Source organism: Lepidochelys olivacea (assembly GCF_965140295.1).
Source record: "Lepidochelys olivacea isolate rLepOli2 genome assembly, chromosome: 1".
NCBI lineage: Eukaryota > Metazoa > Chordata > Testudines > Cheloniidae > Lepidochelys > Lepidochelys olivacea.
This window is the reverse complement of record NC_140411.1, coordinates 325,621,751-325,643,872: the sequence shown is the minus strand read 5'-3', so window position 1 is coordinate 325,643,872 and position 22,122 is coordinate 325,621,751. Positions and strand designations below refer to the sequence as shown.

Sequence of the window (22,122 nt, the reverse complement as noted above, 5' to 3'; positions counted from 1 at the left end):
TAACAGGAATATAGTAAGTGTGGGAACTCCACAATGTTAGCTTTAGAGTCACTTTTCCTACTATGAACATGCTTTATTCCATACTGACACCGGAGATGCAGCTTAGGGGTGTTTAGTAGGTGAATGGAGTCCACGTACAATATTCCAGAGCAGCGTTTCCCAAACTGTGTTCTGCAGAACACTGGTGTTCCACACGATGTGAATAGGTGTTCCGTGAAAGAATCTAGAATTTAATTTTGACTCTTGCACTTGATTTTTGTACTACTTTATACCTGCTTTCCAGTTAGAAATTGTTAGTTCAAGTTACTTTAAATTTGTATTTTTACTTTGTTTTATAAAATAAAATATATTTGAGCATAAATAATGCAATTTTCTATTTGAAAACCAAAGGATTACAAAATAATATTGTAAGTGTTCCGTAATAGGCTAAAAAGTGTTCCATGGCCAAAAAAGTTTGGGAAACACTGTTCCAGAGTATTTTACTATAATACATATACCTAAGTTTTCCATCCTTGCACTATGACGTATTGTAACCTGGGGATGTTTAGATTAGTCTGGGGGACACAGAAGAACAGTGGGGATGGAGAAAATTACCATACCCCAAATCTGACCCTTCTGCACATGTGCTCCTCTGGCTATGTATAAAGCAGAAGTAACTCCTTGAAAACCACCCCCCCTCAGTCCCTGCTTCCACAGTGGCTCATAATAGAAGTGGCCATCGCCACAGGAGCAGCTGATACATACAAAGCTGTAGGCTCTGATAGCAGCCCACTAACCCAAGCTTCTATCCCCTGCTCCTACTTCACACAGCTGAATTGAAAGCTGCACATGTAACTCTGCCCTATGGGGGCACCCATTAGAGTTCTGCTCAGTGGGAACTGAGAGTGGGAGCCACAAATCAAATAAGTAAAAAAGAATGATTAGAAAGCAACAAGATTACACACACGCACACAGCACGCGAGAGAGAGAGAAAAGGAAAAAGGGAGAGAATTAAGAAAGAGAAAACAGGCAAACAGAACAGGAGAAATAAAATGGATAGAAGGATGGTGGAAAGCGTGTGGGGGCATGGCACGAAAGGAGCTGGGAGCGAGATGTTATTGGTCACAAGTGGGGCTTCGCTAGAAAAAGCGGGGGAGCCACTGCTGTCACATCTGAGCACCAGTAGCACATTCTTTGGTATTTACTCACATAAGGATTTAGATTGATTAGATTAAACATGCAAATAGAACAGAGTGAATGAAAAACAATGAATATTCTAATTAGTTCATGGAATGTCATGTCAAACAGGAATTGTCAGATTCTATAATGAAAGATTGTTTCTTTTGAATACTTACCTAGCTGGGCTGTCAGCATGACTCGAACAGAGGCACAAAAATCGCGTATTATTCGTATAGGACGACGTGTTGATAAATCAAGCAGCAGGATATGTCCTCCCCCTGTTCCTATCCAGAGGGCAGTATTTTTTTGTAGACAGATGGTCTTCACTCTTCCAGAATAAGCCACTGTATGTTTTGATTCTTTATTTAGTTTCACTACTTCTTCCCTAACAATATGAAGAGATTTTGTATTAAAAATTGCTTGCATGCATGGATATTTCATTGGATAATTGCTAAGTTGACGTCCTTGCACTGGACAAATTTTTTAAAATCTGGTGTCAATGCAGACTGCATGAATCCCAGCCTAAGAAACTTCCTTACATTAAACAAGTTGGGAGGAAAGCTTCTGAAGTTTTAATAACCATCAGTCTTAACTTGGGCAACCTGAACAGGGCTTTAAATTGGACATGGGTAGCTCTCCTTTCTCTTCAACTCTCAAAGCTGCATTTGAATAATTCCCTGTTCTAGTCTTTTAAAGGAGAGGATGACATTGATGCTACTGCTCACAGCAGCACGAGAATGAAACAGCACTCATTTTCACCAGCTTTTCACCAGGTGAGAAGAGAATTGTGTACAAAGAGTTAAATTAACTAGGCTTGTGTAGCCTAGCAGGAGATAATTTGAGGATGGGAACTATTTTAGGGTATTTTGGTTACCAATCTAATTAGTACGGTTTATGGATTGGGGACAAAGGAAACTCAGAAATGAAACCTTCCCTTCCATATTCTAAATTCTCTCCTATATGAAAAAGAAAGACTGGCAAGGCAGGGGAAGAGAAATCCCTGCACAGACCAAAATAAATTAAAACATCCCCCCCCCCAAAAAATACAATCCTTTCAGGAGCCAGGATTTCCTCTCACAATGTGCTAATATGGGTAATTTTATTAGCATGAGTGAATTTATTTTCAACTAACATGCATACATATAGTTGTGTGTACCATATGTATGTAGTTGTATATATTTGTATATAGTATATGTGTTATAGTTATGGTCCCTAGAGGATCCAGTATGTGCATTTTATACATTGGATGAAAAGCTACTACGTCATGGATTAATACTAATGGTGATCACTTCTGGCATCTTAGAATCTCTCTTCTTGAAGGCAGAAGCTGTGAGCTGTTGAGTATCTCCTGGGTAACTCTGATACGCTCTCATCTCAGCGTCACTCTCTCACAGATTCTTGAGTTCAACGGGATTTGAGGGCACTCAAAAGGCCCAGGAGCCATTTAATACCTTGCAGGGTTAGGCTCTGAAGGACAGGAGCAATAGATAGCAAAATTAAACCACCCTATCTGAAATTTTGAGATATGTTCCCTGTGTTCTCAATCTGGGCATAGAGCAAGGGGTGGGAGATAATAATGCTATCTAACTACCCTAGGTCAGCCCATAGCTGTGGTGGCATGGACAGGAGTCCCACAGAGTTAAAGCGTTCATCTGGGGTCACAGGTAGTCAGTGAAATAAACATTTGGGGTTAAATTACTAGAAGCTCAAGAATGAAAGCCAGGGAAAAATCCTGAGAGCCTGCCTGGACCAGTCCAAAACTTAGGACCAGAAGAGGGGAAAGAAAAGCCATGCCTGACAACAGAATTGGTCTCAGCAGTGATTCCCTTCCCTGCCACCCCCAAAATGTGAAGTATTTCACGAGACAAAATCTCCCAGACGAATCCACTATTCATCTATTACACACAATAACAGTACAAAATAAGACGCTTACCTTAGAAAATGTGCACAGTCAATTAGTTCACAAAGTTTCTCTGTTTTCTTATCCCAAACTTCCACAAAATGGCTGTTTTTCTTAGCCAAGTAGATGGATTTGTCTACTGCTATTGAAATAATGTTTGCGTCACTGTAAGCCTTGTGACAGAATCTAAGAAAGAGGGAAAAAAATTAAGCGTACACTATATTCCTAATAGGTAAGCTCTGCCTACAATTACAGACCCATGCAGCCTAAAAACAAAGTGGGCCTGGATCAATTTAAAAATAAAGGATTGGATCTGAATGTTTACAGTCCGTGGAGTTACACCAGTATAAAAACATTTAAAGTGAGCTCAGATCCAGGCCTATGTCGTCACTATTGGTTCAAGGTATGGGAAACTGTAATGTGCCTGCTCCTGCTCCCAACAAAGTCAAGGGATGTTTTACCACTGAATTCCATGGAAGCAGAACCAAGTCCAGTATCTATTAACACATCTTCCCTAAACGTATGTGTCAGGTCACAACAGAGCAACCACCACTTCTTTCTATTCTAACAAAGGGCCAGATCCTGCAAGCTGCTAAGGACTTTTGACTTCTTTTGGAGAGCTGCTCAACACAACAAAAGACCAGTCCCAAAACGGGGCCAGCCTGATTCTGCCCAGTCTGCTTTGCCTCTGTTTTTAACTCTAGTGACAATGTTTTTGATTACTTAGTTATTTGAATCTCCTACAAATCCCATGATTGTGCAAACTTTGATCATAATATCTCTGCAATTTGAAAAGAGCATCCTTCTGCCTCACTGATTTGGGGTGAGGACTGTATGCTCAACAACTTCAGCCTCACAGTCTGATATATGAATAAGACCTTTGGTATCTTCATCACAATAAAATTATAGCCTTTTAAGAATTAGTGGTGAGGAATCATATGCAATGTATGTATATTGGGCAAAGACGTAAACACATACCTTATAACTATATGAATATATACGATCAAATCCTAAGCTCAATGCATGTAAATGGCTCCCAATGAAATAAATGGGAGTAGAGCAAATTCTTCCCATGTGTGCCTTTGCCCAATAGCATTTCTATATTCATAGAACATACATTTACTTCCTACCACATTTGTAAAATAAAAATGCATACTACTTAATGTTTGCTTTAAAACTAGAACAAATATATTAAATATCAGTTGATCTTATATTCTTTTTAAATATTATTAAAAGAAAAAATTGGAAATAAGATATTTACAAAGAACAAGCAATAGGTCAGGATTCTCAGACAAAACACTGATAGAAAAATGTCAATGAAAACAAGAACAACCAAATTACATTAGCATAAAAAACTCACAGCTGACTTGTCTTTGTCTCAATCAGGGTTTGAATAGATATATCACCAGATAATAATATGATCTTTGTTCCACAGCCTCCCCAGACTATATTTTTTTCAGATGCACATGTGGATTCACTTAAGCACGTAAGTGGTGTGCTGACATTCCCTATAGTTAAGATCTTCAAAGGTGCCGCACCCTTGTACTGTAAGAAGAAATATACCCTCCATTAGAAACATATAGTATATACTTATACAAGGCAACTTAGAAATTGATAAACCAAGAACTTATATTTTACAGAACAGATACAGGGCCAGATTTTCTATACCTTTATAAAAGACAGTTTACCTTTTCCATAACTGGTGTTCTTCGAGATGTGTTGCTCATGTCTATTCCGCAATAGGTGTGCGTGCTCGCCAAGTGCACCGGTGCCAGAAATTTTTCCCCTAGCAGTACCTGTAGGGGGGGAGCGGCCCCCCGCGATCCCCGGAGCGGCGCCTGCCTGGCATGATAGAAGGGGGGCTGCACTCCCCCCACCCTCAGTTCCTTCTTGCCAGACAACTTCGACAGAGGGGACGGAGGGTTGGGTGTGGAATAGACATGAGCAACACCTCTCGAAGAACACCAGTTACAGAAAAGGTAACTGTCTTTTCTTCTTCGAGTGATTGCTCGTGTGTATTCCACAATAGGTGATTCCAAGCTATATCTGTTGGAGGTGGGTAGGAGTTCACAAGTTCTCAAGTTGGAGTACCGCCCTGCCAAACCCAGCATCATCCCTGGCCTGGGAGACTATCGCATAGTGCAAGGTGAACATAGTGCAAGGTGAACCGAAGACTAGGTGGTGGCCCTACAAATGTCCTGGATGGGGACGTGGGCCATGAAGGCAGTCGACAAGGCCTGTGCCCAAGTCGAGTGTGCCCTCATAATGGGCGGCAGGGGAACCCCTGCCAGCTCCTAACAGGAACAGATGCATGAAGTGATCCACTTAGAAAGCTGCTGAGTGGAAATCGGCTGACCTTTCGTGCACTCAGCCGAGGCGACGAACAGTTGCGAAGACTTTCAGAACGGCTTGGTCCACTCGAGGTAGAAAGCCAGAGCTCGCCTCACATCGAGCGTGTGGAGACGGTGTTCCTCACTAGTCATGTGAGGCTTGGGGCAGAGGACTGGCAGAAAAATGTCCTGACCCATGTGGTAGGCGGAGACCACCTTCGGGAGGAACGCAGGGTATGGGCGGAGCTGGACCTTGTCCTTATGAAAAACCATATACAGCGGTTTGGAGGTTAGGGCCCTGAGCTCTGAGACCCGCCTAGCCGATGCGATAGCTACCAGGAAGGCCACCTTCCACGAGAGGTGAGACCAGGAACATGTGGCCAGTAGTTCAAATGGGGCCCTCGTGAGACGAGCCAGCAACAGGTCTAGGTCCCACTGTGGAATTGGGGGCTTGGAATATGGGTAGAGATGGTCCAAAACCTTAAGGAACCGGCTGCTCATAGCATGGGAAAACACTGTGCCCTTGCACTGGGGGATGAAAGGCCGATATGGCAGCCAAGTGTACCCTGATTGACAAGGGCGCAGGTCCCTGGGCCCTCAGGTGGAGGAGGTAATAAAGGATAAGCTGGATCTGGGCGGCTGTCGAGGAAACACCTTGGCCTGCTGCCCACCTTGAAAACCGAGACCACTTCGCCAAGTGGAGGACCGTTTAATTTCAAGGACGCACTGAACCTGTTCCGAGCATGTCCTTTCCTTGCCACCTAGCCACTGAGCAGCCACGCCATGAGGTGAAGCGTTGCTAGGTTGGGATGGAGGAGGCAGCCTTGGTCCTGAGAGAGCAGGTCCGGGCTGAGCGGCAACTGCCATGGCGGAGCTACCGCCAGCCCCAAGAGGGTCCCGTACCAGTGCTGCCTGGGCAACGCTGGGGCAATGAGGGGGACCCTGGCTTTGTCCATCTTTATTTTCTCCAAGGCCCTGCTGATCAGAGGAAACTGGGGAAAGGCGTAGAGGAGCTGGCCTGACCAGGACAGGGTAAAGACATCGGAGATAGGGCCCTTCCCTAGGCCGCCCCTGGAGCAGAACCAGGGGCATCGTCGGTTCTGCCGGGTTGCAAATAGGTCCACCTGGGGAGTACTCCACCTTCAGAAGACCTGGTGAGCCACTTCCGGGTGTAGAGACCACTCGTGCTGAGAGGAAAAATCCCTGCTCAAGTGATCTGCCCTCACATTCCGGGAGCCCGATAGGTGGAAGGCTCTTAGGTAGATGTCATGGGCTATACAGAAGTCCCACAGACTGAGGGCTTAGTGGCAGAGGGCAGAGGATCGGGCCACACCTTGCCTGTTGATATAGAACATCGAGGCTGTGTTTTCCGTGAGAACCCTGACTACCTTACCCTCCAGGTGCAAGCGGAAGGTCACACACACCAGTTGCACAGCCCTGAGTTCGTTGACTTTTATATGAAGAGGTAGGTCTTGTACAGACCACAGGCCTTGGGTCTGAAAGTTCCCCACATGGGCCCCACAACCCAGGTCCGACGCATCAGACACCAGCTCCAATGACAGGGCCCTGTCCCTGAACGGGACCCCTTGGAGCATGTTGTTTGGGGCGGACCACGACTGCAGGGAGGTGATCACAGAGTTTGGCACGGTGAGACTTTGCCATTCTGTCCGTGGTCTGGGAGAACTGTGAGGCCAGCCAGAGCTGGAAGGGCCTCATTCCGAGTCTGGCGTGATGGACCACATATGTGCACGCAGACATGTAACCCAGCAGTTGCAGGCAAGCCCTCGCCGTCATCACCGGGAACCTTGTGACCGAGTCGATGAGCCCTTGAGTTTCACCATGTAGTGGTTCAGGCCTCACAGGTCCATGATGGGCCTGAGCCCCATTTTGGCCTTCGGGATAAGGAAATACCAGGAGTAATACCCTTTGCCCAGGAACTCCTTGGGCACCACCTCTATAACTCCTAGGTCCAGGAGCCACCCCACCTCCTGCTTGAGCAGAGCCTCGTGAGAGGGGTCCCCCAGGAGGGACATCGAGGGGGCGGAGGGTGGTTGGGCGGGGAGGAGGTAAACTGAAGGGTGAAACCTCAGGAGATGGTGTTGAGGACCCATTGGTCTGAGGTGAGGCACGACCATTCCGGGAGGTGAGCACACAACCGATTGGAGAAAGAGAGCTTTTCTGGGGGTAGGTCCCTGCTGAGAACTGGCAGGGAACCCCCGAGTGTCCGATCAAAAACACCTTTTGCCTGCCTGCTTGACCTTAGAAGACCCAGGCTTGGGGGTAGGCCGGATTGCCGTTGTGGGCACTTTCTATAGTTCTGCTGCTTTTTGTGGGCAGCCTTGTACTTTGGGAGGGCGACCTGGGCGGGAGCCTGCTGCGGCTTGAACTTGGATTTTGCCGGAGGAGGGACATAGAGGCCCAAGGTCTGGAGAGTCGTGTGGGAGTCTTTCATGCCATGCAGCCTTGTGTCTGTTTCCTCAGCAAACAGAGCCTTCTCATCGAAAGGGAGATCCTGCATTGACGACTGCGCTTCGCTGGAGAGCCCAGAGAGCAGAAGCCATGACGCCCGTCTCATGGATACCACTGAGGCCATGGACCATGCGGCTGTGTCCACTGCATCCGAAGCGGCCTGCAGGGATGCCCTTACAGCTGCCGCCCCTTCCTCCATGAGCACCCTAAACTCCTTCTTATTGTGCTCCTGGAAGGAGTCCTCAAACTTGGGGAGGGATTCCCAGAGGTTAAACTCGTAGCGACCCAGGAGAGCCTGATGGTTTGCTACTTGTAGCAGAAAGCTTGAGGAAGAATAAACTTTTCTCCTGAAAGTATCCAGCCTCCAAGAGTCTTTGTTCTTGGGGCTCGTTGCCCCTGCCTCTCCCTGTGGTTGACTGACTTGACCACCAAGGAGTTGGGCGCTGGGTGGGTATACAGATACTCGTGTCCCTTCGTGGGTACAAAGTACTTGCACTCCGCCTTTTTGGAGATGGGAGCCAACGAGGCTGGTGTTTGCCACAGGACATTTGAAATTCTTGCCACCCATTCATGGAGTGGCAAGGCCACCCTGCCCGGTGCTGAAGGGGACAGCACATTGAACATGGAGTCTGAGGGCTCTTCCATCTTCTCAGCTTGGAGGTGGAGACTTGCTGCCACCCTTTTTAGGAGGTCTTGCAGGGCCCGGTAATCCTCCTGCGGCATGGAGAGGGGCGAGGACGTAATCAGATCCTCCGGACAGGGAGAGACCGGTGTGGTGCTTTGGGTGTTGTCCGGCACCGGAGGATCCACCACCTGGTTGGATTCCGGGCACAGTACAGAGGACACAGGTCCCACGGACCTTTTTTCTGGTGGTTTAAGCATGGATGCCGACGGTGCTTCCGAGGCCCCGGCCACCAAGCGAGCCCGCACCGGGGGCTGCGCCGGAGGCCATGGTGCCCACTGGTACCACTGGGCCTGCTCTGAAGGGGCCTGGCTACTCCGCTCAACGTGAGTGGGAGGCCTAGGGCCCAATGAGGATCGAGGACTACCTGACATGGGCCTACCCTCTGTCCCAGACTTCCCTCGGTGCCGTTACAAAGAGGGAGTCTTTCCGGTCCTCTTGGCATGCCCCGTGGCGGGGAGTGGTGCTGACTGGACAATGGTCCCGGAGGGTCTCCGCGTACTGACGCCGCTGTACCGGGTACCTTCAGAGCGGCGTGCCGGGGTTGGGGCCAGCGCTGACTCCATCAGGATGGCCCGGAGCCTAATGTCCCTTTCTTTTTTAGTCCGGGGCTTGAAAGACTTGCAGATCTTGCACCTTTCGCTGATATGGGTTTCTCCCAAACAGCACAGACAATCTGCATGAAGGTTGCTCCTTGGCATAGAGCACCTACAAAAGCAGCATGACTTAAAGGCTGGGGAGCGGGGCATGCCCTGGCCCGGGCTCAATGACTAATTAAACTAACTGAATTAGCTAACTGACTACAGGTACTACTGAACAAATGAAGAGTTCTGGGGACGAGCTACAGCAAAGCTGGAGCAGAGCAGTTCCGATGCACCTTCACTGGCAGCAAGAAGGAACTGAGGGTGAGGGAAGCGCAGCCCCGCTTATACCATGCCAGGCAGGCGTCACTCCAGGGGTCGTGGGGGGGGGGGGCGCTCTCCCCCATGGGTGGTCCTAGGGGAAAAACTTCCAGCACCGGTGCACATGGCAACCACACACACCTATTGTGGAATACACATGAGCAATCACTTGAAGATGAACTCCTTTGTGCCACTGGATTTTGGTTCAGCACTCCCCCGCACCCCCTCTTTTTTTTTTGGTAAACTGCATGAAAGAAAGCTATTAGAAGTAGTTACTTTACATATTACGGATTACATTTTTTAAAGAGAGAGTACTGTATACGTTAAATTTACCTTTACTACTTGGTCTTCAAAAACTGCTACTTTGCCATCAGCTGTTCCCACCAGAAAAAAATTCTTCTGTTTGCTGAAATGAAATGATAAATTCCAGAATTGCCTCATGAAAGGACGTTCATTAAAGAAGATTTAAAAACAGAAGTGTCTGGCAGATCAGGGGTTTTATTGGTCACTAAAAGTGAACACAGGGCCACATGTCCAAAAATAAGCACTTAAGCTCTGCCTGAGAGCAAGTTAACACATGTGCAAAGTATGTAGCTGCAGGCACAATACAGGTGTCTGCATGTACAACCACCCATTTTGTTAATATTGCTGTGACGTCAGATTTCAAATTGTAGCCCGTAGTACACTCTAAATTATACCTTTGCTTTGAAAAAAAGTTGCTGTATAAACAGGTAACAGAATCGGACATTTTCTGAAGATGGTGTTTGTTTTTTCCATCTTCTGTATTAAATGCCCACAGAGAACCAAACTGGGTTCCTGCCAAAATCCAGTTTTCTTTCTCTGTAGGAAGAGTCACTAAAGCCAAACACAAGATTCTTCCATCTGCAATGTCCTGTGTCAAGAAAAAAATAATTAAAAGCAGCCTGGTTATTTTTCAGCGAGGATTACATGAGTGAATTACATAAAGTAAAAACAGTAGGCCCTTCTGGGAAGATGGCCTTTCTTCCCAATGGAAAGAAATCCCCAATTAGCAGAAGATACTTTCATCTTTTCCTCTGGCAACCTCTGGCATTCAGATAAATGAAATAAATGATTCATAAATAGCGATGATCCATGGCAGGCTGATGCCATGCCTGTCCTTTTAAGAATGCACCATCTGTCTGCCCAATGCTGTGAGAAGGCCAGCATGGTGATCGAACACATTAACTAACTACCAGGAACACATACATTCTCAGCATATAGCAGCTAATGATCCGAAAGCTGTTGTTAGAGAAGCAAAGAAATGGAACTGCACTTATGTTACTTTCTGTGGCACAGTTTAATTGATGGAAATAAAGCAGAGATCTAAAATATTTCATTTTAAAATATCCCCCCCTTCCCCAGAAAGCAGCAGTTTCAAATGTAGCACAGTATCTGCTAGGTCATGCCTGTGTCTCACTACCGTATATTGTGTCACAGAAATCCTTCTTTTAACATGCTCTGTGAGGAGTTGTATCCTGTGCTGGTAGTGACACACATGTGCAACTTTGCACACCTAGCCTGGGTAATCCACCTTCCAGTTTACAAATCTGCTTCTTGTGACAATACTGAATATGGGAACTCCAGAAACTAAATGTTGACATTTGGTGGGTGCATTCCACAGCAGCGAGAGTGTCTTGGGAGGAGTGGGAATTACAAGAAGTTGTGTTGGGCTGCAGGATTATCAGGACTATTGGTCTGTGTTCTGACCTCAGTGCAAAAAGGCTGAGGGTTGGCATACAGCCAGCCCACTGGAAGAAATACATACATTGGTGGTAAGACAATATTGTGAGGGGTGTTGGATGGACAGGAGGGAGAGTAAGATGATCACAGAACCATAGAAATGTGGAGCTGGAAGGGACCTTGAGAGATCATCAAGTCCTTTTCCCCGGGGCCTTTCCCCTGCTCTATATTCCATAAGCTAAACAGCTTCACCTGTCAGGAAGTCTCATGATACTCATATTAAATTCCACTTTACTCAGTTCCATCCCATGACTTCTAGCTATGCCCCTCCCTGAGACACCCTCAGTAATTGCTCTTAAAAAAAGAAGCATTTCTGTGGCCCTTTTGGTCTGAGGATCTCAAAGCACTTTTCAGACATAGGGAATTAAGCCTCAAAGTCCCCACCTTCCTGTCAGTACAGTAACTATCAATTCTAATGTTTTATAGTTTCATAAGGTAAGTCTACACAGCAAAAAACAACAACAAAAACAGACCAGTGGCAGCTGTTTTGCTTCATCTCATGGTATCAGTGCTGATTCTTATATCAAATGCCTTTGGAATTCTTGGCCATGAGACGTAGCTGATATGGCTGTACAGCATGAAAGCAGTCAAAGCTGGGATCTAGGCTTTCCAGAAGCTATACCCTACTGTTAAAATGCATTTAATATGTAAATATAGAAACATCAGATCTATCAATGCCAAGGAGTTAGTAATAAATGACAACTTCACACCTACCTCACAAGTATGGCCATCTGTATTTAAGTCAATAAATGAAACCTGTCCTTTTTTTGTATTTCCAGTACCGATCCAGACCCCTGCCTTCTTGCAGCTTTGATTAGCTGCAACCATGCACTCTGCTGCAAAGGCACTACGTATTGAAATATGTCTCATCAAACAGATAAGTTTTGCGGAGTTCAAAATATCATAAACCTGTAAAGGACACCACAAGAGAACAGCCTGTAAATTAACAGATAGTACTTTTCATTCTGAAGGATAACAAAGTACAAGGTATGTACACAGTATCACAGCATGCAATAGTCACTCATGTACTGCAGGTACACAGTCACTATGCACTACATTACTGTTTTTCAGGGGGAAGTAAAGAATACATTTTCCCAATTGAAACTACAGGACAATGTCAATGTGACTTAGTCTCCTAAGTCACTTAAGGCACTTTTGAAAATCTTACCCAATATCACAGAGCAAGGTAGTATTGTGATAGAAGACACACTATGGTAGCTTTTAGAACCATACCATTATAGAAGATGTACGGAGTGGTGTAGATTAACTGCATCCACAATTTTATAACTAGTTCTTGTTGTGTAATGTTAATTGAAAATGTCTATCTGGCATGAATCCTATGTGGCTAGCATATAAGAGTATTAATCACCAAGTAATGAAGTGGCAGAAACATGACTGGATGATTCATGGCAAAATATAAAAGAAAATGGCCGATTTGTATTTTGCACAAATGTTTCTGTTCAAACTAGGGAGGAGAAAATATTGTACTTCTTAGGAAGGGTTTATCTACACAGTGCACTAGTCCGAACCACTGGGGTGTAAATTCTAGTGCACTGGTATGGAACACACTAACTGGCCCCCATGGACCCAGAAGTTCCGTAGCGCATGTTAATGTAGTCCTGTTTGAAACGGGACTACATAATACCCATTATGGAACTTTTAGTGCAGGGTCTACGTGGGCCAGTTAGTATGCAACTTGCTAGAACGGGCTAGAATATACACCCCTCTGGTGCAGACTATGCCAGAGGTTTACACTGCATAGACAAGTCCTAACTTAAATTCACCACTTCCTCTTGAATTGGTAGAGCATAATAAGTCAACGGCAGATGCTAAACTAGAAATAGTATAATACAACCACAAACTACCTGGGCCGATGTAGGTCTTTCCTGAGGGTTTTCTTTCAAACACTTGCTGATTAAACTTTCAACTTCAGGCCAGGGGGCACACCCATATTCTTTCACAGGATCTAAAATATACATTTTGTGCTGCCAATTAGATAATTGCCTAATTATTACAATTTATCACAACTAAAGACTTAGAGTTATGAATACCATTCTTCTTACCAGAATTTCTCACAACTTCTTACAAAGTTGTTCAGAGATACATCCCACACTAGAGTAAAATTTCAAACTGCATAGAGATTAAGTGCTCAACTTCTATTAACAGCAAACTGGAGTTACACAGCTAGAGTGGTTGTCATTACCAACAGGTACATCATGATGCCCAAGGCATCACTGTTTCCCTAATTTTAGAATTGGATCTAAGCGGTAACTGCTGGCGAATGTTGACTTTTTAATGGTGACTTCGGCAATGCCCATGCACTTTGTTTTGAAAATTTACTCGTCTCTGTTAGGCAGAGAGAATGGTATTAAATAGAATTAGAAGAAGTCTTTCATCATATGGGTGAATTTTCAGCACACTGCACAGGAACTCCCAACAACATTTATGGGATTTATGAGGTTAAATTCTCACATAGTGCTTTACCTCATCATCTTAGGCACTGAGAGTTCAAACGCAAAATTTAAATATTAATTATGGTGAATTAATGTTTTCTTTTTGGTCCATCAAAATGCATGGCGATATCCCCAGTATCACCTTATATGGACATGACATTAAACAAGGTTAAAGAATAAAATACAGCCTACAAAATGAACATATTCTCTCTTACACCAGGTCTGAATTTAGTTCTAAGCATACAAAAATCCTGTTTCTTTACAGAGTGCACCGATTTGATCCCTGATGTATCTCTAATAAAGTTACACCAGGGATGATATTGGCCCAATATCACCAAATCTGAGTTTCTCAGTTTGAAAACGGGATGTAATTTTAGAAAAATTCAAAAGCTGCTCATTGTTTTGCATTATCCTCCAAGTAGTGGCCGCGGTCAGACATAGGATACAACACAAGTGGCAATATTTATCTTAGACAGTATGACAATCGCTATAAGAACATATGAATGGCCAAACTGGGTCAGACAAAAGGTCCATCTAGCCCAGTATCCTGTCTTCCAACAGTGGCCAATGCCAGGTGCTCTAGAGGGAATGAACAGAACAGGTAATCATCAAGTGATCCATCCCCCACTCCTGGCAAACAGCTTCTGCCAAAACTATCCTGGCTAATAGCCATTGATGGACCTATCCTCCATGAACTTATCTAGTTCTTTTTTGAAGCCTGTTATAGTCTCGGCCTTCACAACATCCTCCGGCAAGGCATTCCACAGGTTGACTGTGCATAGTGTGAAAAAATACTTCCTTTTGTTTGTTTTAAACTTGCTGCCTATTAATTTAATTTGGTGACCCCTAGTTCTTGTGTTATGAGAAAGAGTAAATAACACTTCTTTGTTTACTTTCTCCACACCCGTCATGATTTTATAGACCTCTATCACATCCCCCTTTAGTTGTCTCTTTTCCAAGCTGAAAAGTCCCAGTCTTATTAATCTCTCCTCATACGGAAGCCGTTCCATAACCCTAATAATTTTTCTTGCCCTTTTCTGAACCTTTTCCAATTCCAAAATATCTTTTTTGAGATGGGATGACCACATTTGCATGCAGTATTCAAGATGTGGGCGTACCATGGATTTATATAGAGGCAATATGATCTTTTCTGCCTTATTTTCTATCCCTTTCTTAAGGATTCCCAACATTCTGTTTGCTTTTTTGACTGCCACTGCACACTGAGTGGATGTTTTCAGAGAACTATCCACAATGACTCCAAGATCTCTTTCTTGAGTGGTAACAGCTAATTTAGACCCCATCATTTTATATGTATACCTGGGATTATGTTTTCCAATGTGCATTACTTTGCATTTATCAACATTGAATTTCATCTGCCATTTTGTTGCCCAGTCCCCCAGATTTGAGAGATCCTTTTGTAGCTCTTCACAGTCTGCTTTGGACTTCACTATTTTGAGTAGTTTTGTATCATCTTCAATTTTTGCCATCACACTGTTTACCCCTTTTTCCAGAACATTTATGAATATGCTGAACAGTACTAGGCCCAATACAGACCCCTGGGGGACACCACTATTTACCTCTCTCCATTCTGAAAACTGACCATTTATTCCTATCCTTTGTTTCCTATCTTTTAACCAGTTACTGATCCATGAGAGGACCTTCCTTCTTACCCCATGACAGCTTACTTTGCTTAAGAGCCTTTGGTGAGGCACCTCAAAGGCTTTCTGAAAATGTTATACTGTATCCACTGGATCCCCCTTGTCCACATGTATGTTGACCCTCTCAAAGAATTCTAGTAGATTGGTGAGGCATGACTTCCCTTTACAAAAACCATGTTGATTCTTCCCCAACAAATTATGTTAATCTATGTCTCTGACAATTTTGCTCTTTACTGTAGTTTCAACCAGTTTGCCCGGTACTGAAGTCAGGCTTACCAGCCTGTAATTGCCGGGATCACCTCTGGAGCCCTTTTAAAAACAAAATGGTGTCACATTGGCTATCCTCTTGTCATTTGGTACAGTAGCTGATTGAAATGATCTTTCCCTCTGTATGTTCCAGTGTTAAATCTTGAGGAAACATGACATACCTGGTAATTTTCCATGAATTGCTAATTCATCAAATTCATTTGGAAACTTCATGCCTTCAATTATTCTACCTCCTGCTGTTAAAATGTCATAAAGAAGCAAGCCAAATGAATATACATCAGCTTGCTGATTGTAAATAACATTTCCTCTGGCAACCTCTGGTGCTCGAAATCCTGGAAATAAATGATTCATCAATAGTTATGATTTATGCCAGGCTGATGCCATGCCTCTCCCTTTAAGAATAAATACCTCTTGATGAAAAATGCCACAGGAAGTTAACAAAAAATTACATACTATCTCTGAACTGGCAGCAGTCCATATGCTGAAAAATCACAGAAGAAATGAGCAAATGGAAGGTCAGTGTACAAGAAGTATCTGTAAATCAGTTAATAAGCTTCTGTGCTATTAGTCTAACCACCAAAAGAGTTTCATTATTTAATATTGAAAAGGAAGGGCACATCCTGCAGTCCTAAATCAGGGCCTGATATGGGAGTCATGCCCTCAAGTTCATGGCAACTGGCCCAATTCTCATTCACTCTAAGGCAGGGGTCTCAAAAACACGTGGCCCGTGGGCCGCATGTGGGCCGCAGGGCTATTTCCTGCAGCCCACCAAGCGGCCCACGGCCCACACCCCAGCCTACCTCCAGGCCAGGGGTGGACAAACTACAGCCCGTGGGCCAGATTCGGCCGGCAGGATTGCCCCCTGTGGCCCCGCAAGCCCTGCGCTGCTCCCTGAAGCAACCAGCACAATGTCTCTGCAGCCCGGGGGAGAGGGGCAGACGGCTCCATGCGTTGCCCTGGCTTCCAGGTACCGCCCCCCACAGCTCCCATTGGCCAGGAACGGGGAACCGCGGTCAATGGGAGCTTCGGGAGAGGTTCCTGGAGGAGCGGCAAAAGCAGCACACGGATCCCTGTGTCCTTGCCCACATCCTTCCCTCCCCTGGGCCACAGGGACATGGTTTCGGTTGCTTCCCAGAGCGGAGCGGGACCAGGGCCAGGGCAGGCAGACAGGGAGCCTGCCCTGACCCCGGTGCACGCTGCTGCCACCCTGGAGCTGCTCTAGGTAAGTGGTGAGTAGTGTCAGGCTGGAGCCCGAACCCCTCCTGCACCCCACCCCCCAACTCCCTGCCCTAAGCCCCCCTACCACTCCCTGCACCAGCTCCCTGCACTGAGCCCCCTGCCTGCACCCCAACCCCCTGCTGCACCCCAACTCCCTGCCCTGAGCCCCCTGCTGCACCCTGCACCTCAACTCCCTTCCCTGAGCCCCCACCACAGCCTGCACCCCTCCTGCACCCCCTGGGGGCAGAGAGGGGGCAGAGTTGGAGTGAGGACTTCAGGGAAGGGGTTGGAATGGAGGCAGAAAAGGGGTGGGAAGAGGCGGGGCAGGGGCGGGGCCTCATGGAAGGGGTGGAGTAGGGGCGGTGCAGGGGGCAGCGTGGGGGGTGTCAGTGATGCGACCCTTGGACCAATGCACTAGTCCTCATGTGGCCCTCGTGGTCATTTGAGTTTGAGACCCCTGCTCTAAGGCTACTTTTTCATTGCTCTAATAGTGCAAAGGGGCCTTCAAATGGTGTAAATGTGATCCAATTAAAATCAATGGGAGCTGCAGGTGTTCAGCACCTCTGAAAAATCAGAACTCTAAAGAGCACATTACTGACCACGAAAACCCAACCACATTTAAAATATTGTTTTAATAAAATAATAGGCATAAAAATATTCAAACTGAACATATTTGTACAAAAGAAAAAATAATTAAAATCAGTTAATGTAATTTAACTTACATTCTTTTTAACACCCCATTATACTGCCAGCATTGTGTAAAAGGCCCCTTAGTGTAAATGGCAATCAGGCCCAAGGTATATAAATCTGTTTTCATCAGTTATAACATGGTGAGAACCACAGCAATGTAGACTGTTCCTTAACTGTACACTTCTTATGGTGGAATTACAAAATATTGTCTTTATTCTTTTTAACAAAACAAAAAATACAACAAAGCATTTTTTGCCATACCTGGTGTACCTTCTGAGGTTTTTATCCCCATTCTGCAGCAATACTGAGCAATGCCATAATCAGCTATCTTTGCAATGACTGCTGAATTGGGATATAATGTAAAGAGCAGCACATTATGAGGCTTTAAATCACGATAAATGATCATTGAAGAATGTAGATACCTGTTAACAAAAAAGTATTTAGGTGAAAGCATTTAAAATCCATATCTATCTATTTACACTGACTGCATTAATAATACTATAGTAAGCCATGCTATTAATTTTATTTATTCTAACATCAGAAGGAAAAAGTTCACTAATACGATATCAGATTGATGGATTATGGTTTTGGAATTATCCCAATATATCAGTTATTGGTACATGAACAATTTGGTATTATAGTTCAAGACACCTCACCGAGAGGGACACCACCAACTTGAAAAAGAAGCCAATTAAACAAAAAATAAAAGTAGTTTCACCTATACCTGCCCCTGAGCTTCCTTGCCAGATTTTGTAATTTTAAAATCATATTTCCCTAGCCTTTATGAGGACATTCACAGGTTTTCAGGTTAAAAAGAATGGGACAAATTAAAGGTCAAGAGTGCTGGCTTTTTCTCTATTCACATGAATCCCACTTGTGAATAGAAAAAACAAAAAACACAAGAGAAAAGACAATGAATAGACCAAATGTAAAAGTATCGACTGCTTGTGAGTGGTTTTCTGGTTCCTGGCCCTACAGGTGAGTTGTCACTTCGTGCTTTCTGCCTTTATTCATTCACTTGAAAATCGACAAAATAAATAATCTAGACTAAATTTTAAAAAAAAAAGTACAGAATTCTGTCTCTTTTGGGACACACACAAATTAAGAATATATGATAGCCTAGCCTTACAGTTGATTAAGATCTTGAAAGGATAAGCTAATATATGTCATCAGATGCCCAATTAAATAATGATAGCAGATGCCCTTGATAGAATGTTCTTCTTGTAGCCCGTGCCTACAAATCCCTTATGGAAAACTGCTATAGAATTGAATAGAAATAATTACCTTTCTATAGAGTTTTGAATGATCTTACATAATTTAATAGAAGTATACTGCATTGTATACACTGCTTCAAGTACACAGACAGTATTTTATCCTCTATTCAATTAATCGAATATAAAAAGATAGAACTTATTTGACTAAGAATACACCTCCATGGAAGGAGACTCAAGGAAGGGGAAAGAGAAAGCTTTCCTACTTTCAGACTGTCAATATTTTTCAGTGCCAAAATTAGTATGTCAAGAAAATTTACCTTAAACCATCTGCTACATGTAGAGCTATCCTGTGCTGAAGTGTTTTAGTTAAGCTTGAACTATCTTGCTGAAGTAAACGATCCAGAGAACCCTTAGGGGCTAATTCCATTACCAACATCCGGGGACGGATTGCAGCAGCCAGCAAAGATACTAAGCTAGGGTGATGAAGATGACAAAGCACTGCAAGCTCCTGTAAATTGTAAAATCAAGTGAAATACTGCATGTATTATAATATTGATAGTTCTGGGTGAACTGTGTTTGTTTCAACAATATTAATCACTAAAAGGCAGAAAATTCAGAATTAAGGCAGAGACTGTGCTTAAACGTGATCAAACCCTTCACTATCGTGGTTTTACTAGCACTGCAATATAAAAAGAAGCAACATTTCTTACTTGTCGTAAGAGTCTGAGGGAGGTATGTTTATTAAAAATCTTTACAGCTACTTCTTCTCCACCATATGATGCGCGGTACACAGATCCAAAACCACCGTCACCTTTTCAAAAAGAAAATGGAAGGGAATATAAAAAAATAAAAGAACATCAATCTTTTCTCAAATTGACTGGGCCTGACTCTAAAAAGCACAGAGCATAAGCCAGTGAGAGTCATGTGTGCTCAGCACATCTGAAAAATCAGGGCCCTAACATACATATTACTCGAAGTTAAAAAAAATGCTCTATAATTCAGAAGTATCTTTTAGCAGCACAGTAGACAAATCAAATAGAAAAAAAACCCAGGTAAAATGTTTTCAGTATGTTTCATAATTTAGACCGATAGCTTAAGTTACATAAACGTTACACTTTTAATATCCTTGCCACATATTGGGTATATAGAGGAGACAAAAAATGAATATTCACCCAACAGAAATTCAGGAGCCTGGTCAAATTCCAATTCATCATTGTTCAACATGATATTTCTAGGCAAATCAGCCAATATCAGGTCAGGAGCAATCTGGGCTATTGGAATGGTAAATCTTGGTTGATCTGGATTTACTAAGAGATCACCTAAGTAAGAAAGAAAAAATATGAGATGCAGTTGAAAAGCAGAGAAAATAGCATATTCACCACACTAAACCGAGTGAAGCGTACATATATTCAGTTGTCACTAGTTAGTACACATATGCAAAGTTCATATGAAGTGCAGTAGTTGTATACATAAATAGAGAGAGATACCTCAATTTATATACATTTCTTGCATGTGTAAATAATTCCAAACCATGGTTTAATGGCATATGCAGTGGTCAACATTAAAAACTAGCCTTTGTCAAGAGTTACCATACAGCATTAAGCTAACTGAGATACCACATTTTTTCTCTATACCTAGAATAGGAAATAACTCTAGTAAATGCGTGGTACCTGTTGGCTAATATTGCCTTTTTAAATTGTGTCCATTGTACAGGATCCAATCAACAGAACTAATGTCAACTGCAGGACTAACATGAGTCAGAATAAATCACATGAATAATGAATTGCTGGATCAGGTCCCACAGATGTGTAGGCGAGTGTCTTTCAACCCTCCCACTTTGTACAGCAGTGCAGGGGCTAGCCACAGTCTGGCCCGTACTGTATTGTAATACAAAGACATTAGGACAAAAAAGTTGTGGTTGTTGAACCACATTATGAGGATGGTTTTGTTTATTTTAATCAAGCGTTCTTAAATAATGTGAGGTCTCTAAATGCTATGGCTATGGGCATCATGTACAGTAACTCCTCACTTAACGTCTTCCCGGTTAACACTGTTTCATTGTTACACTGCTGATCAGTTAGAGAACATGCTTGTTTAAAGTTGTGCAATGCTCCCTTCTAACATTGTTTGGCAGCTGCCTGCTTTTCCACTGCTTGCAGAAAAAGAGCCGCCTGTTGAAGCTAGCTGGTGGGGGCTTGGAACCAGGGTGGCCTGGCAGCCCCCTTATCAGCTCCCCACTTCCCTATATTCCCTGTGCAGCAGCCACCCAGCAGGCTATCAATTGCCAGGCAGTTCAGCTGTCCCTCCCCACATTGCCGTGTGCTGCTCCTGCCCTCTGCCTTGGAGCTGTTCGCGGGAGCCTCCTGCTTGCCGTTTGTGTGGGGGGGGAACGAGGGGTGCTAATGTGAGGGTGTCCCCTTTTCCCCCACTCCTGCCCCCCATCTCCACAGAGAGGGGGGGGGGACATGACAGGGCTCAGGAGAGAGGGAGCTTGCTGGCAGCAGCTGCTGTCTCAACTTGCTGATCTACTTAAAAAGGCAGTGTACTTAGAGTGGGGTCAGCGTACTTAAAGGGGCAAAGCATCTCTCTCTCTCTCTCTCACACACACACACACAAATATGTTAGTCTTCAAGGTGCCACCGGACTCCTTGTTTTCATACACATGGTATGGGTCTCTGTCTCTGCCATGCAGTCTCCACTCCCTCCATTTGTGCTCCCTTGTAGAATGTGAGGCTACAATAACAACGAGTTAACCCTTGAAGGCTCAGCCGAGTTCTAGTTTATCATTTAGCAGTAAGGCATTCCCTGGGAAATATCCCACTCTCTTTCACCTTCTGACTTCACCACCTCAACCAAGCTTCACAATCATCATTGCTGTGTACAGTATTAAATTGTTTGTTCAAATCTTATGCTGTGTGTGTGTGTGTGTGTGTGTCATTTGTCTGGCGAAAAAAGTTTCCCTGGAACCTAACCCTCCCTATTTACATTAATTCTTATGGGGAAATTGGATTCGCTTAACATTGTTTCACTTAAAGTAGCATTTTTCAGAAACATAACTACAACATTAAGCAAGGAGTTACTGTATAAATATTTATTTATACGGGTAATCTAATTAGCTTAATTAAAACATTATATACCTTCTTCAGCTTTTTCAAGTAAATCATCAAGTAATATTTTTTGGTGCTCTTTGCCATCCTCAAAGCTACACAAAGCCCATTTCTTCAACAGAGTTTCCCCTTCACCACATACATCGATATCCAGTAAACCTGGAAACCATTCTTCCATAAGAGAATCAATGTGATCCACAACTTGCCCCAAAAGGATACAACCTGTAAAAAGCCCCAAAAAAGTAATTAGAACCACCGTCTCATATCTCCGATTATAAAAACATACTGCATGTTCTAAAAGGAGCAAGCAAAA

At 44.0% G+C, this 22,122-nt stretch overlaps 1 protein-coding gene across 1 annotated transcript in view; it reads right to left on the bottom strand.

Annotated features, from left to right (window-relative positions):
- Positions 1–22,122, bottom strand: part of LRRK2 (leucine rich repeat kinase 2) — a 120,017-nt gene that overhangs the window by 7,412 nt on the left and 90,483 nt on the right. The window contains exons 37-49 of the mRNA XM_084616554.1: positions 21,840–22,031; positions 19,875–20,021; positions 19,413–19,513; positions 19,020–19,210; positions 17,750–17,910; positions 15,742–15,912; positions 13,068–13,168; positions 11,917–12,111; positions 10,140–10,333; positions 9,775–9,847; positions 4,419–4,603; positions 3,092–3,244; positions 1,335–1,543 (exon numbers count right to left, since the gene is read on the bottom strand). Coding sequence (XP_084472680.1) covers positions 1,335–1,543; positions 3,092–3,244; positions 4,419–4,603; positions 9,775–9,847; positions 10,140–10,333; positions 11,917–12,111; positions 13,068–13,168; positions 15,742–15,912; positions 17,750–17,910; positions 19,020–19,210; positions 19,413–19,513; positions 19,875–20,021; positions 21,840–22,031 — 2,073 coding nt within the window. The remainder of the gene's footprint in view (positions 1–1,334; positions 1,544–3,091; positions 3,245–4,418; positions 4,604–9,774; positions 9,848–10,139; positions 10,334–11,916; positions 12,112–13,067; positions 13,169–15,741; positions 15,913–17,749; positions 17,911–19,019; positions 19,211–19,412; positions 19,514–19,874; positions 20,022–21,839; positions 22,032–22,122) is intronic.